We start from the raw sequence: 14,179 nt of genomic DNA on the forward strand, positions 1-14,179 counted from the left end.
TACATTTAGGGGATGGTAACTGATAACCGTTTGAGTACTGGATAAGACATCCTAGTATTGGTTAACAAAATTGATACTCAAGCAATAACTTTAATAAGTAAAAAAAAAGTATCACTTCATTGATTTTCATCAAAAATGTAGTTGATAGTGAAATAAAATAATTCAGCATTTCTGAGTATAAGGGCATTATAGAAACGTTTAAACTTGTTAAATGTAATCAAGGTATCCATGCATAGGTGCAAATATTTTATTGCAAATAATAATGAGGTTAATAAGGCTTGACTGGTATTTATAATCAACTACTCTGCTGCTTAGATTATTTTTCAGGCCAAATTTAATTTCCAAACAGTGTGTTCTGAGATGCCTGATATTTAATTCAATTGAGGGGTAATTGCTTTAAATAAAACAGATTAAAATACTAAATTAGACCCATAACTTAGTGTTTCTTTTTGAAGACAATCCTTCTATTTTAAGAAGAAACCTCACAGTCAGATGGTCAAGATGAAAGGCTTCGCAGTAGAAGAAGCAGAACGCCAGGGAAAAGAGAAGGTTACTTGACTGGGAATGAGTTAGAGGAACTAGATTCTGCTACAGAAAGAAGTATGAAAATCAAGTTTTAATTTTCTTGTCATTTTAGCTATAGTAACATTCACTAATTTACTATCACTTGTCAAAGCTTTTAACCATGATTAACAGCACATTGTTTAAAAAAAGAATAAATGTTTCATTGTTTAGAAACAGAGACCAAACATCAGTTTTATGATACATAGGCAGAGCTCCAGATAATTTTTTTGGCCATGGGGTTTTTACCCCTCAAAATTTAGAGTGAGGGGTAAAATGCAAATTCTGAAAAACTTAAGGGGTAAAATCTGTCAAAAAAGTATTTTGCATTTTTTATAAACAAATTAAACTTATTGTTGTGTTTGTTTGTTTGTTTATTTTCTTTTTTTAGAAAAACCTTTACAAATTAAATACTGATTTAATGTGAAACAATACAAAACATGCCATGTAAAGTCAGACTTCCAGAGTATACTGGAACTCAAGTTTAGGATACACAGCAAAATTATCAGGGCTTCCATTTTCAAAATTTGGAAGTCAAAGACTTCAAAATCTCTGATATTGGAAGTCACATTATATAGGTAAAGAAGGAAAGTATTGATTTTTGGAAGTCACAGGCCAATTGAAGGAGTAAAAGACTCCCAAACTTCCACTAGTGGAAGCCCTCAAGTTATTTTATTTTCTAGGAGTCAATATTTTTCTTTCTTTATTTTTGTTGGCATGTACCTTATCATGTACTCCAGTTTGAACAATTATAGTTGAAATTAGAATTAAAGAAACATAAACAAGATTTTTTTATCTTTCCTTAAAAAAAATTATTGGTCTGAGAGAAAATTGTCCGTAACTGTAGACTGGGTACGAAAATATTGAGTACAAAACTGCAGGTGAATAACATGTTATTTTGTTCCAACAACTAAAGTTAAAGAAATTTTATTAAAATATATTTTTGTTTATATTGAGTATGTCAATAGATGCCTAAACAAACTTAATACTGTGTTAACTCCTACGATGATTATCTGGCACAAATTTCATCAATAATTTCACATGTTGATAAATCTACGGGAGTTACCTCCCTTCTGTATTTCCTGCTACTTTCGTTTTAAAATGCGTTGTTGACAACAGAATTTTTAGTTTTCAATGCAAATAAATGGAAATATATTGTATTTTATGCTCAAAACATTTTTTTTCTACATATCAAATGTTTACACTTCTACTCTTTTACGCATAAATTTTGACATACGAGCGTATTTTCATTTTGTTGTGCGTAACGGTGACGCACAAATTTTGAAAGTGATGCGTATTTTAGATTTTCTATGCGTATTTTACGCTTATACGCACGCTATCTGGAGCTCTGCATAGGTTATGAGCCTAGAGCATTTTATCCCTTGAATAAAATAGCATCGAATGTGAAATTGTCATAAAAGTTTTGACTTCCATTCAAAATATTAAATCACTATACTTTTACTTAGAATTTCAGTAATAATTTTCAGAGATAATATAACTTTTTCGTTACTGGAAAAATTTAGGGAATTTTTGTTTGAAGTATCTGTAAACTTTCTTTTAATGTCTCTTGAAAAACTACACTATATTTATTAATATTTAAAGTTATTTGAGGGGCTTCAAATGCTGTAGCAGTGTGGTTATGGTACAGAATTGGATTTGGATTCCTTTAGAAATTTTGATTTCTTTCTTGTGAGGAAGCCATCTAGCTACATGATAAATGAATAGTGGTTCTACGTCGGTCTCCTTTTGTTCCTAAAAAAATGAATAAAGAGGTACTTGAGGTCTACCTCCATACATAAAGCTGGTTTAAATGATGAAATAGTTGAATGATTTTTTATATTATATAGGATATGAAAAGAAAAAGTCTTTACTGCTGTATCAAGGAAGGAGAGCTTCACCGGGTCAGATTAAACCTCTCACTGCCCACGAGTTGGAGAAATATTCTGCACCTTTGAAACAAGGTAAAACATTTTTCCAGGATGTTACAGATTTGATAATGTCATGTGAAAGGGCAGTAATTCTTAAATGAAGAATATAAGAAGCAATTATGTGATAATGTCCTGTCCAAGCTCTGAAATTTTGTAAACCTGTTACATGCTATTAGTGTCAATGATGTACATATACATTCATGCAGACTAACTTGTGAGTTTTTATGCCCCCGCCATGTCATGGCTTTTTACTTTGAAAATAATATGAAATTTTCAGTTTCCGTTCATTATCTCTCCAACGGTACAACACATTCAAATCAAATTTGACATATGGATATGTCATGAGAAAATACAGGTCAAGTTGGAATTTGGTCATGGTTACTCTTTTTTTACTAGAAAAATTAAATTTGGTCATGGTGTAATGCTTTTTGGCAGAGTTATGCCCCTTTCACTTTGAAAATAATATGAAATTTTCAGTTTCTGTTTATTATCTCCCCAACGGTATAACACATTAAAATTAAATTTGGTCATGGTGTAATGATTTTTTGGCAGAGTTATGCCCCTTTCACTTTGAAAATAATATGAAATTTTCAGTTTCTGTTTATTATCTCCCCAACGGTATAACACATTCAACTCAAATTTGACATATGGATATGTTTCTGGAATGCCCAGGCCAAGTTGGAACTTGGTCATGGTTCAATGATTTTTGGCAGAGTAATGCTCCTTTCACTTTGAAAATAATATGAAATTTACAGTTTCTGTTCATTATCTACCCAACATTACTCAAATTTGACATATGGATATGTCAAAGGAATGGGCAGGTCAAGTTGGAAATTGGTCATGGTTCGATGATTTTTTGGCAGAGTTATGTCCCTTTCACTTTGAAAATAGTATAGATACATCTTAGGAATAAGCAGTTTAAGTTTGAATTTGGTCGTGGTTCAATGATTTTGGACAAACTTAACTTTCTTGAATGTTGGAAAAATTTTGAACTTTCAGTTTCAGCAGCCATTATTTTGGCTACAAATATGAAATATGCTATTTTCAAAAGGTTAAGACTGAATAAATTCAGTGCCTTGAACATTGTATGAAAATGGTTTGTGTTAACATTGAAAAGTTTTAAGGGCTTTGAACTTAAAATGAAAAAATAATGTGTGCAAACAAATTTGGAACTAAATATTATAACATCTGAAATTTTGGCTGCATGCGGGGGCATCCGTTGCATGATGACACATTTCTAGTTGTGTATTAGCTTGGAGAGCTTTTGTAATTGTACCTTGGTGTCGTCTTCCCCAACACACTTGGTTAATTTTTTGCTTGCAAGTTGGTATCTCCAGAATTTCTGAAGGAAATGGGATGTAACTTCACACATTTGTTGTTTGTGATTATCTGACATAATGGGCACAGGACCCATTACTTTGAGCTACCTTTTAACAAAGTAATACCCCTTTCTCTTACTCTCAAGCTCTGAGAAAAGTTGAGCAGGTTGTCTGACAGACAGCTCGTGTTAAATTGCAGGATTTTGTTTCTGACATGACTATTAATAGTTATTTGATTATTTTCTATTGTTTTATTGTTTGATAATCAGTAAGACAATCTTAATTTTCTATTATGTTGTTTATTTTTCCAAACTAATTAAGATGACCATTTTTCTGGAAGGCTTCCCTGATGGAATCAATATTGTTAGAGTTAGGTATACTCTTTATAGACTTTGGATGTGCTAGTTGAAGTCATGGATGCAGTTTGGTTGTTGATTATAAAATCATTTATCCTGTATACATTGTAGTTGTTTTGTATATTTTACATGGGTCATGTGAGAAAGCTATCCAGCTAGCTGGTTGAATGGTGTAGTTTTACTTACAGGTAGGTGCCAGCTAGGTCTTGAAATACTGCATGAAGGGACCTGAAAGGGTTCCTCCACCATTTCAGCTGGAAAGTAAGCTTTATGACATTTACTGTTTTGGTGTGTCTTAAAACCCAACAAAATGAATTAAAAAGCAGTTATATGTTGTTTAAAAAAACAGTTAATTCAAAATTTCTAATAAGGCTTGGACAGTTGTAAGCTAACTTCTTGGCATAAGGCAAGTATGGTGAGTATTACTTTAAAAATCATCATTAAAACTATTTCTATTGTATAAACATATACACCAAAAAATGTACATTGAATTAACAGACACACATTTACAGGTTGGTTCCGAGAAGTTGTTATAAGAGGAGTATATGATGCAGCCACGTGTACAGGAGTCCCTAAGAGCCGACCCTGCGATATCTATTATTTTCCACCTGTCGGAAACAAGATCGTAAGATTTGTTCATTAACCCACATATTCCTAGTTAATACTAATCTATTCCTTTGTAGGCTGGAAACGTGAGCTAGTATATCGTGGGACTGATAACGCAACAAAGACCCAAGCCGATACATACTATTTTCCGCCTACGAAGGGTCCAAAACTTGTAAGCAATATATCACTGTTATAATGTTTATTGTTCTTAACTGTTTATCTATTTTAATACCATTTCAAGCATGCTTTATGCACCTGTCAGTTGTATACTTGTCCCCTCAAGGGAATAGCAGGGACTTTTTTCGAACAGCTGGGAACTCTAGTTTTGGGTCTTGGTCTATAGAAAGAGTTACATGGTAAAACCTTCTCAAAATGTCCCTGCAAGTTGGACACATGATATACCCTGTTGTTTAAGTGTGAAGGCAAAACCACTGCCATGACTCGGCTGTGTGGAACGAGATGAAACGAAAAACTTAAATTCTTTTCCTCCACTTTTCCCTAAACATCAAGAGGAGATTGGGGATGAGGGTATTTGTTTCAACTGACTGGTGTAATTGGATACACTTACTGTTGTCATTTTGCATGAGTACATACAATTATATATGTACAAGTATATACATTATAATTTAAGGGGTTATAATTATGCCCCCATTTCGAAGAAAAGGGGGTATATTGCTTTGCACTTGTCGGTCCGTCGGTCCGTCGGTCTGTCGGTGCGTCGGTCCGTAGACCAAATGGTTTCCGAGTGATAACTAAAGAACCCTTAGGCCTAGGAACTTCAAACTTGGTATGGTGATTGGTCATGACAAGTAGATGACCCCTATTGATTTTGGGGTCAAGGGGTCAAAGGTCAAGGTCACATTGACCTTGTAAGCAAAAACGGTTTCCGATCAATAACTAAAGAACCTTAAGGCCTAGGAACTTCAAACTTGGTATGGTGATTGGTCATGACAAGTAGATGACCCCTATTGATTTTGGGGTCAAGGGGTCAAAGGTCAAGGTCACATTGACCTTGTAAGCAAAAACGGTTTCCGATCAATAACTAAAGAACCTTAAGGCCTAGGAACTTCAAACTTGGTATGGTGATTTGTCATGATCAGTAGATGACCCCTATTGATTTTGGGGTCAAGGGGTCAAAGGTCAAGGTCACATTGACCTTGTAAGCAAAAAACGGTTTCCGATCAATAAGTAAAGAACCTTAAGGCCTAGGAACTTCAAACTTGGTATGGTGATTGGTCATGATCAGTAGATGACCCCTATTGATTTTGGGGTCAAGGGGTCAAAGGTCAAGGTCACATTGACCTCTTGGGTAAAAACGGTTTCCGATCAATAACAAAAGAACCCTTAGGCCTAGGAACTTCAAACTTGGTATGGTGATTGGTTATGACCAGCAAATGACCCCTATTGATTTTGGGGTTAAGTGGTCAAAGGTCAAGGTCACATTGACCTTGTAGGTAAAAACGGTTTCCGATCAATAACGAAAGAACCCTTAGGCCTAGGGACTTCAAACTTGATATGGTGATTGGTCATGATCAGTAGATGACCCCTATTGATTTTGGAGTTAAGGGGTCAAAGGTCAAGGTCACATTGACCTTGTAGGTAAAAACGGTTTCCGATCAATAACGAAAGAACCCTTAGGCCTAGGGACTACAAACTTGATATGGTGATTGGTCATGATCAGTAGATGACCCCTATTGATTTTGGGGTCAAGGGGTCAAAGGTCAAGGTCACATTGACCTCTTAGGTAAAAACAGTTTCGGATCAATAACTAAAGAACCCTTAGGCCTAGGAACTTCAAACTTGGTATGGTGATTGGTCATGATCAGTAGATGACCCCTATTGATTTTGGGGTCAATGGGTCAAAGGTCAAGGTCACATTGACCTCTTAGGTAAAAAGCAGTTTTCGATCAATAACTAAAGAACCCTTAGGCCTAGGAACTTCAAACTTGGTATGGTGATTGGTCATGACCAGCAGATGACCCCTACTGATTTTGGGGTTAAGGGGTCAAAGGGAAAGGTCACATTGACCTTGTAGGTAAAAATGCTTTCCGATCAATAACTTAAGAACCCTTAGGCCTAGGAACTTCAAACTTGGTATGGTGATTGGTCATGACCAGCAGATGACCTATTGTTTTTAGGGTCAAGGGGTCAAAGGTCATGTAACATTGACCTTGTAGGTAAAAAACGGTTTCCGATCAATTAACTAAAAACGCTTAGGCCTAGGAACTTCAAACTTTGTATGATGATTGGTGGTGACCAGCAGATGACCCCTATTGAGTTTTGGGTCAAGGGGTCAAAGGTCAAGGTCACATCGACCTTGTAAGTAAAAACGGTTTCTGATCAATAACTTAAGAACGCTTAGGCCTAGGAACTTCAAAACTTGGTATGGTGATTGTTCATGACCAGCAGATTACCCCTTTCGATTTTGGGATCAAGGGGTCAAAGGTCAAGGTCACATTGACCTTGTAAGTAAAAAACGGTTTCTGATCAATAACTAAAGAACACTTCGGCCTAGGAACTTCAAACTTGGCATAGTGATTGGTCATGATCAGCAGATGACCCCTATTGATTTTGGGGTCAAAGGTCAAGGTCACATTGACCTTGTATGTTAAAACGGTTTCGGATCAATAATAAAAGAACCCTTAGGCCTAGGAACTTCAAACTTGGCATGGTGATTAGTCATGACCAGCAAATGACCCCTATTGATTTTTGGGTCAAGGGGTCAAAGGTCAAGGTCACATTGACCTTGTAAGTAAAAACGGTTTCTGATCAATTAAGTAAAAACGCTTAGGCCTAGGAACTTCAAACTTTGTATGATGATTTGTCTTGACCAGCAGATGACCCCTATTGAGTTTTGGGTCAAGGGGTCAAAGGTCAAGGTCATGACCAGTAGATACTTGATAACCCTTATTAATTGTTTGATCACTGGGTCAGAAGTCATGCATAATTACCTTATCACATGAATAATTGGCTGCTGATAGGGGGCATACATGTTTTACAAACATATCTTGTTACTCTTTGTTTTTCAAATTTAAATTCATTTTATCTTTCTATTTTGTTAAAACAATAAATGGAAAAAAATGATAGAAAGATGTAAGATTGATTACAGTTAAAAATTATCATCAGAAATTTAGATGCAAAGAGATTTTCTTGATTTTCTTCATTTTGACAGCCTTATTCCCCCTGGTTTAAATTGATTGGTAACCTGAATTTAATGAAATAGTCATATGGGACTTATAAAGTTATCAGATAATAGTTTTAAAAAAATTTCTGTTAGAAATTTAGATGCGAAGAAATTTTCTTGATCTTCTTCATTCTTGACAGCCTTTAATTGATTGGTAACCTGAATTTATGATTTTGCACAAGGAACAACTTACATAATTTATGAAATAATCATATTTGACATATAGAATAGTCAGATAATAACTTAAAGAAAGTGAGACAAAAATACATTGAACATCACTGTCAGGTAATATATGACGAAGATAAAAGGTAACAATCCTGGTGGAAAAAAAAAAAAAAAAACCAACAAAAAACAGTTTCTAGTTAATCTAAACCTTTATTTTGGCTTATTATTTTTATCTTGACATTTCGTTATTTCGATTTAAGCACACCTGTCACCTGTCTCCTCATAAACAGCTAAGCCCATTTAATCAAAACTTCACAGGAATGTTTCTTTGGTAGTCAACTTTAAGAATTGTTCAAAGAATTTAATTTCAAGCAGAACTCTGGCATGAAACATCATCTAGTCAGTGCCTACCAAGTTTGTTCAAAAAAATGCCCTGGGATCAAAATTGGTCCTGCGAGGAGGGGGGGGGGTTGTCATTGATTTTCCTAATTTGTATATAGTAAAAACTTAAAAAGTCTCCTTTTAAAAAACCCAAATAGCTAGAGGTTTGATATTAAGCATGAAACATCTCCTAGTGGGTGTCTACCAAGTTTATTCAAATAAAAGTCCTGGGGTCAAAATTGGCCCCCGCCCAGGGGGGTGGGGGGTCATTGTTTTTCTCTTTATGTATATAGTAAAAAATTAGAAAATCTTCTTTTAAAAAAAAATCCTAAGAGCTAGAACTAAGATATTTAGAATGGAACATCTTCTAATGGGTGTCTACCAAGTTTGATTAAATAAAGCCCCTGGGTTAAAATTGGCCCCGCCCTGGGGGCCTATATACAGGTGAGCGATATCAGGGCAATCATGGCCCTCTTGCTTCAAAGATCCCGACAACTTTGAGATTATGAGATTCAACTGTAAAATGACACATATTTAGCACATACATGTATTAACCATAGCATTTATCATTCAAATTGAAGAAGTTACATTTTTAATGCATGAAGTATTGAAATATCTTTTGCCTACTGCATGTTAAGTCATTTGTAGAATAGTTAGACGAAGTGGGGTTGAAATCACATTTAGGCCATTTTCTGCACTTTTGCATTGAAATTTCTATTGAAGAGCATAACTGGTAACATGCCAGGGTCAGTTCTTACTGTGCCCGTTAGGGCAGAAAAAAAAGAAAAAAAAAGAAAAAAAAAGAAACATGATGTATTGAAGTGAAGTCAGACCAGTTGTTATTATTTTTCAATACCATTTATTTCTGTTCACCGATTCAGTTTTTGAATGATACAAAATTTATGTTAAAATCTTACTTTTTTATTACATTAAGATATTTAAATATCCATTCTATATTGTATTCTAATTTTGCAGATGTTGATTTATTAGATGACGTAAATTTTAACACAAATTTTCTTTTATTTCAAGCGATCCATGGTTCAGATTGCAGATTGGTGTAAGTTACTTTTATATAACTGTATGAAGTTTTTATTGTATGATAAGATTAAAAAAACAACAACACTAGAACTAGTTAATAAAAAATAAATGCAAGCAGTTATAACAGTATTTCTTTAGAAACAGTATAGAATCAGGACAGCCTTTAATTTTCTACTTGCACTTGGGAGTGTGCATAGATTTGCCCTATTTTGTCATGCTGTGACTACTGCCACACTGTTTGTCCAATAGCACAGTTGAATGCGGAGCCATCCCAGTCATATGGGCACTCTAGTTGTTTATTTGCTACCCAAATTTCTAAAAATATTCATGGGTTAATGGTAAAAGTATTACACAAATTTACTTATACCAATTTATTATCCCCCGCCGATGGAATCGGGAGGGGGATATAGTTTTGGCGTTGTCCGTCGTTCCGTCCGTCCGTCCATCCGTCCGTCCGAATTTCGTTTCCGGAGTAGTTCTCTGCAACTAATGGCTGGAATTCAACGAAACTTTATGGGAATGTTGATCAGCATGTGAAGTTGTGCACCTGGGTATTTTCGTCTGGATATTTCTAGTATTTTAAGAGTTATTGCCCTTGACTTAGTAAAATTTTGTAATTTTCAACTTGTGTCGCATGTAACTCAAAAAGTATTTGACCTAGAGTCATGAAACTTTACAGGAATGTTGATCAGTATGTGTAGTTGTACACCTGGGTATTTTCATCTGGATATTTTTAGTATTTTTAGAGTTATTGCCCTTGACTTAGTAAAATTTTGTCATTTTCAACTTGTGTCGCATGTAACTCAGAAAGTATTTGACCTAGAGTCATGATACTTGCAACTAATGGCTGGAATTCAACAAAACTTTATGGGAATGTTGATCAGCATGTGAAGTTGTGCACCTGGGTATTTTCGTCTGGATATTTTTAGTATTTTTAGAGTTATTGCCCTTGACTCAGTAAAATTTTGTCCGAATTTCGTTTCTGGAGTAAGTCTCTGCAACTAATGGCTGGAATTCAACGAAACTTTATGGGAATGTTGATCAGCATGTGAAGTTGTGCACCTTGGTATTTTCGTCTGGATATTTTTAGTATTTTTAGAGTTATTGCCCTTGACTCAGTAAAATTTTGTAATTTTCAACTTGTGTCGCATGTAACTCAAAAAGTATTTGACCTAGAGTCATGAAACTTTACAGGAATGTTGATCAGCATGTGTAGTTGTGCACCTGGGTATTTTCGTCTGGATTTATTTAGTATTTTTAGAGTTATTGCCCTTGACTTAGAAAATGTTTGCAATTTTCAACATGTGTCGCATGTAACTCAAAAAGGATTTGACATAGGGTCATTAAACCTTATTGGAAAGTTGCTCAGCATATTTAGTTTGTTCCTGGGGTTTCGCTTGTGGATTTATCCAGTATTTGTAGAGTTATTTCCCTTGACTTAGTAAAAACTGTTCCATTATGTTTTTATTTGATCCTTGAGTGCTTGAGTTAGAATCGACCAACTTTACAGGAATAATGATCAACATCACTAAATTGCAGGAATAATGATTCACCTCACTGTGATGCTATGAACCTGGGACTCTGCATGTGGATTTTTTTCAGTTTTGTTAGAGTTATTGCCCTTTAATTACAGTAGTATAAATTTGCAATTTTCAACTTGGGGTTTGCTTGGGGATTTATTCAGTATTTGTAAAGTTCTTGCCCTTTACGTAGTAAAAAGATTTTAAGTTTTCAAAAAATATTTGACCTAGAGTCATAAGATTGACAGAACAGTGGCGCGGTGGGGGCACCCGTGTCCTATGCCAAAGTTGATGAAATGGTTCCGGTCTGTTTCATAAGTAGGTCACCGGGCCGGAAAAGGAGTTTCAAAAATGCAAAATTAAAAAATCTTGTCTGAAAGTACAAGGCTTAGAGCTTTGATATTTGGTATATGATATAACCTATAGGTCCTCTACCAAAATTGTTCAAATTTTAGCCCTGGGGTCAAAATTGGCCCAACTCCCGGGGGTCATAGATTTTCCTTATATGTATATAGTGAAAACTTAAACTTAAAAAATTATTCTTGTTTGAAGGTACAAGGCTTCAAGTTCAAAGAATATTACAGTTTATGCCATGATTAATATATAAATAAAGCCTTATGTCTTCAGTTGTTGTGTTAATAATAACCAGTACTCGGTGGGGGATATAAATTCAACGAATTTGCTTGTTTTAGTTCGATTGTTTTGGAAGCTATAAGCTTATTGAAACACTCTCAAATCCGTCCCTGGAACCAACTAATACTAAGCAATAAATGTAAAGTTTCTTGCTCAAGGCTTGCGCCTGACAGGGTTTGAACCCAATATAGGTCAGCAATCCTTAGATTACTAGTCTGACGTGTTAACCACTCGACCACGCCGCCACTCTTATTTAGCAAGGTTACACAAATTTAGCAAGGTAAAAAAATAGATAATAAATTACATGTAGATTCAGGGCTTGTTTGCAGGTAGGGAAAATTTTCCCTCCTATTAGTTTGATAATGTAGTATCTTAACAAAAGAGAAAGAAAAAAACTTGATGTAAATTTAATTTAAGAAAAGAACTGCATGATTTTGCTTAAGAAGGAATCACTTTATAGACATGAACCAGTGTACTGCAATATAACCATTAACATCACATACCCAAATTTGTATCATAATCATTCATTGATATCAGTTTACATTAAAGATGTTGAAATTAATACTTTTTACCAAGATCCTTTTTGCATTTAATAACCGAAACATTGATTTCAGTGGCAAAACATGAAACTAGTTTGACAACAGACAATTTTACTTTTATGCGGAGAGCAATTGGTGTTGATGGTGAATGTGTACGAAACGCAGCAGCTCACGGTCGTACAAAAGCTTCTATGGATTCTCTGAGGAGAAAATTTATTGTAAAAAATGTAAATGATACACACGTACATGATGATAATGACGGACAGTTTGACAAACCGGAAATAGTTATTGAACGAGACTCAGATGATTTCTTAGCGCCGATCATGTCTGCTGTGGAAAAAGAGTCCACAGGTTCAACGTTCGATCCAGAACCCAAAAGAGGTCGACCGAAAAGACTTTCTAATATTCCAAACCTGGAAGAATTAAAAGAGGAGAAAGTTGAGACAATGCACCCATCAAATGAGGAAGTAATTATATCACCGCCGGTGAAGAAGGAGAAGCATAAAGCTACGGCAAGAAAAAGCACAACGCAGAAAACATTTAGAAAGTAAGTGGTTAGTTTCATATCTTGAAATTTAATGTAAATTGAACTTTGAACAAGATGATATAAATGTTAAAACTTGCCTTCGATACATAAAACTGCATGTCACAAATAGTACCACTACTACTCAGAGAAGACATTTTGTCACAAAGCTTGCTTCCTTCATGCAAGATATATACTGCATTTAAAAGGATATGCAGTGTATTAAGCTAAAGGAGCAAAATCGCCAGAAAGAGAAACTACAGTAGAGGATGAGAAATGATATAAATAGATACATTGTAAGCATTTTCAAGCTGATTACAATAAAGTAAAGTTATGAAATTATTCATGTGGTATACAGTTTCAAAATGAATTCACAATCTTCACTATTCCTTTTGTAAAGAAGATATCTGATGGAAAAAAAAATACATTTTCAATTGAAGTAGCAGTGGATTAAGTGATCTGAGTATTTTTCATAATTTTTTGTTAAAATGTTTATAACTTGTTTATCTCATATTTTAAATTTTATCATTAGGTGTTATTATTCTGAATTAATGATGACAGTTTTTATTACATTTTCTTGGCTTGCTGAAAAATGATTTTTACCATTTAATTACAATGATTCCTCTTGACCTTTAGTATAAGTTAAGCTATTTTGGAATGTGTCAAAATTGTTAAGATATTTCTTTCCATAATACTTTATGACTCATGCTTTTTGTTATTTATTTTCAGGTCTATGCCATACACTGGTATTGAGAATTTATGCTCATTAACATGCCCAGGCATGGAGGGAATACCACCAATGTTACATTGTAATGTATGCATGTGTTTGTTTCACAACGAATGTGTCAACTATTATGAAGAGGACAGTGACTTTGTCTGTCTGGTAAGTACACAGACATAGACTTTGTTGTACCGTTCTTAGAAAAAAGCACAAAAAAGTGATTGAATGGTTTAATATTTTTATATGACAGAAGGCCTTCAGGATGTATTATAGTATGGTGTTGTAACTATGTTATAGCTAAACACAGTTTTATTTTGATTTTCAATGCAATCAACTCTTTATTAAGTTATGCTCCTATAGATAATTGTGTGTGATAAAAAAGGGCGACAAGAATTTTAGGAACCCATGGAAAAGGGATATTTCAGCAATTTTTGTTAAAAATTGGGAAAAAATGCTTGACTGAAAATTTTCAGTGATTAAATGTTTAGGATGGCATCTTCCAATATCTAAGCACTATAACAGTCAATGTTTTTATTTTGTAACTTTCAATTGGTAATTTTTTTCCTGTGGATTGGGAAAATAATATACTATTTTCAATTGGGAATATGACCACATATCGGCTATAAAACAAGCAAAACAAATCCCTGTACTTGTAGAGTAAAAGCTTTTCCACTTGACAAAAGTCTGGTTTTCAGAGGTTTTATT

General features: G+C 34.5%; 1 protein-coding gene across 4 annotated transcripts in view; it reads left to right on the forward strand.

Annotated features, from left to right (window-relative positions):
* Positions 1–14,179, forward strand: part of LOC132740334 (uncharacterized) — a 45,146-nt gene that overhangs the window by 10,321 nt on the left and 20,646 nt on the right. For 2 of the 4 annotated variants that reach the window (XM_060728210.1, XM_060728211.1), the window contains exons 3-8: positions 475–600; positions 2,409–2,522; positions 4,677–4,789; positions 9,530–9,557; positions 12,306–12,777; positions 13,483–13,636. In XM_060728210.1, the coding sequence (XP_060584193.1) occupies positions 475–600; positions 2,409–2,522; positions 4,677–4,789; positions 9,530–9,557; positions 12,306–12,777; positions 13,483–13,636 (1,007 nt within the window). Of the gene's footprint in view, positions 1–474; positions 601–2,408; positions 2,523–4,676; positions 4,790–4,847; positions 4,943–9,529; positions 9,558–12,305; positions 12,778–13,482; positions 13,637–14,179 lie in introns of all 4 variants that reach the window. The other 2 variants (XM_060728213.1, XM_060728212.1) reach the window with 2 other exon arrangements.

Source organism: Ruditapes philippinarum, unplaced genomic scaffold (genome assembly GCF_026571515.1).
Source record: "Ruditapes philippinarum isolate M1 unplaced genomic scaffold, ASM2657151v2 ctg3087_1_1_1_1, whole genome shotgun sequence".
Lineage (NCBI taxonomy): Eukaryota > Metazoa > Mollusca > Bivalvia > Venerida > Veneridae > Ruditapes > Ruditapes philippinarum.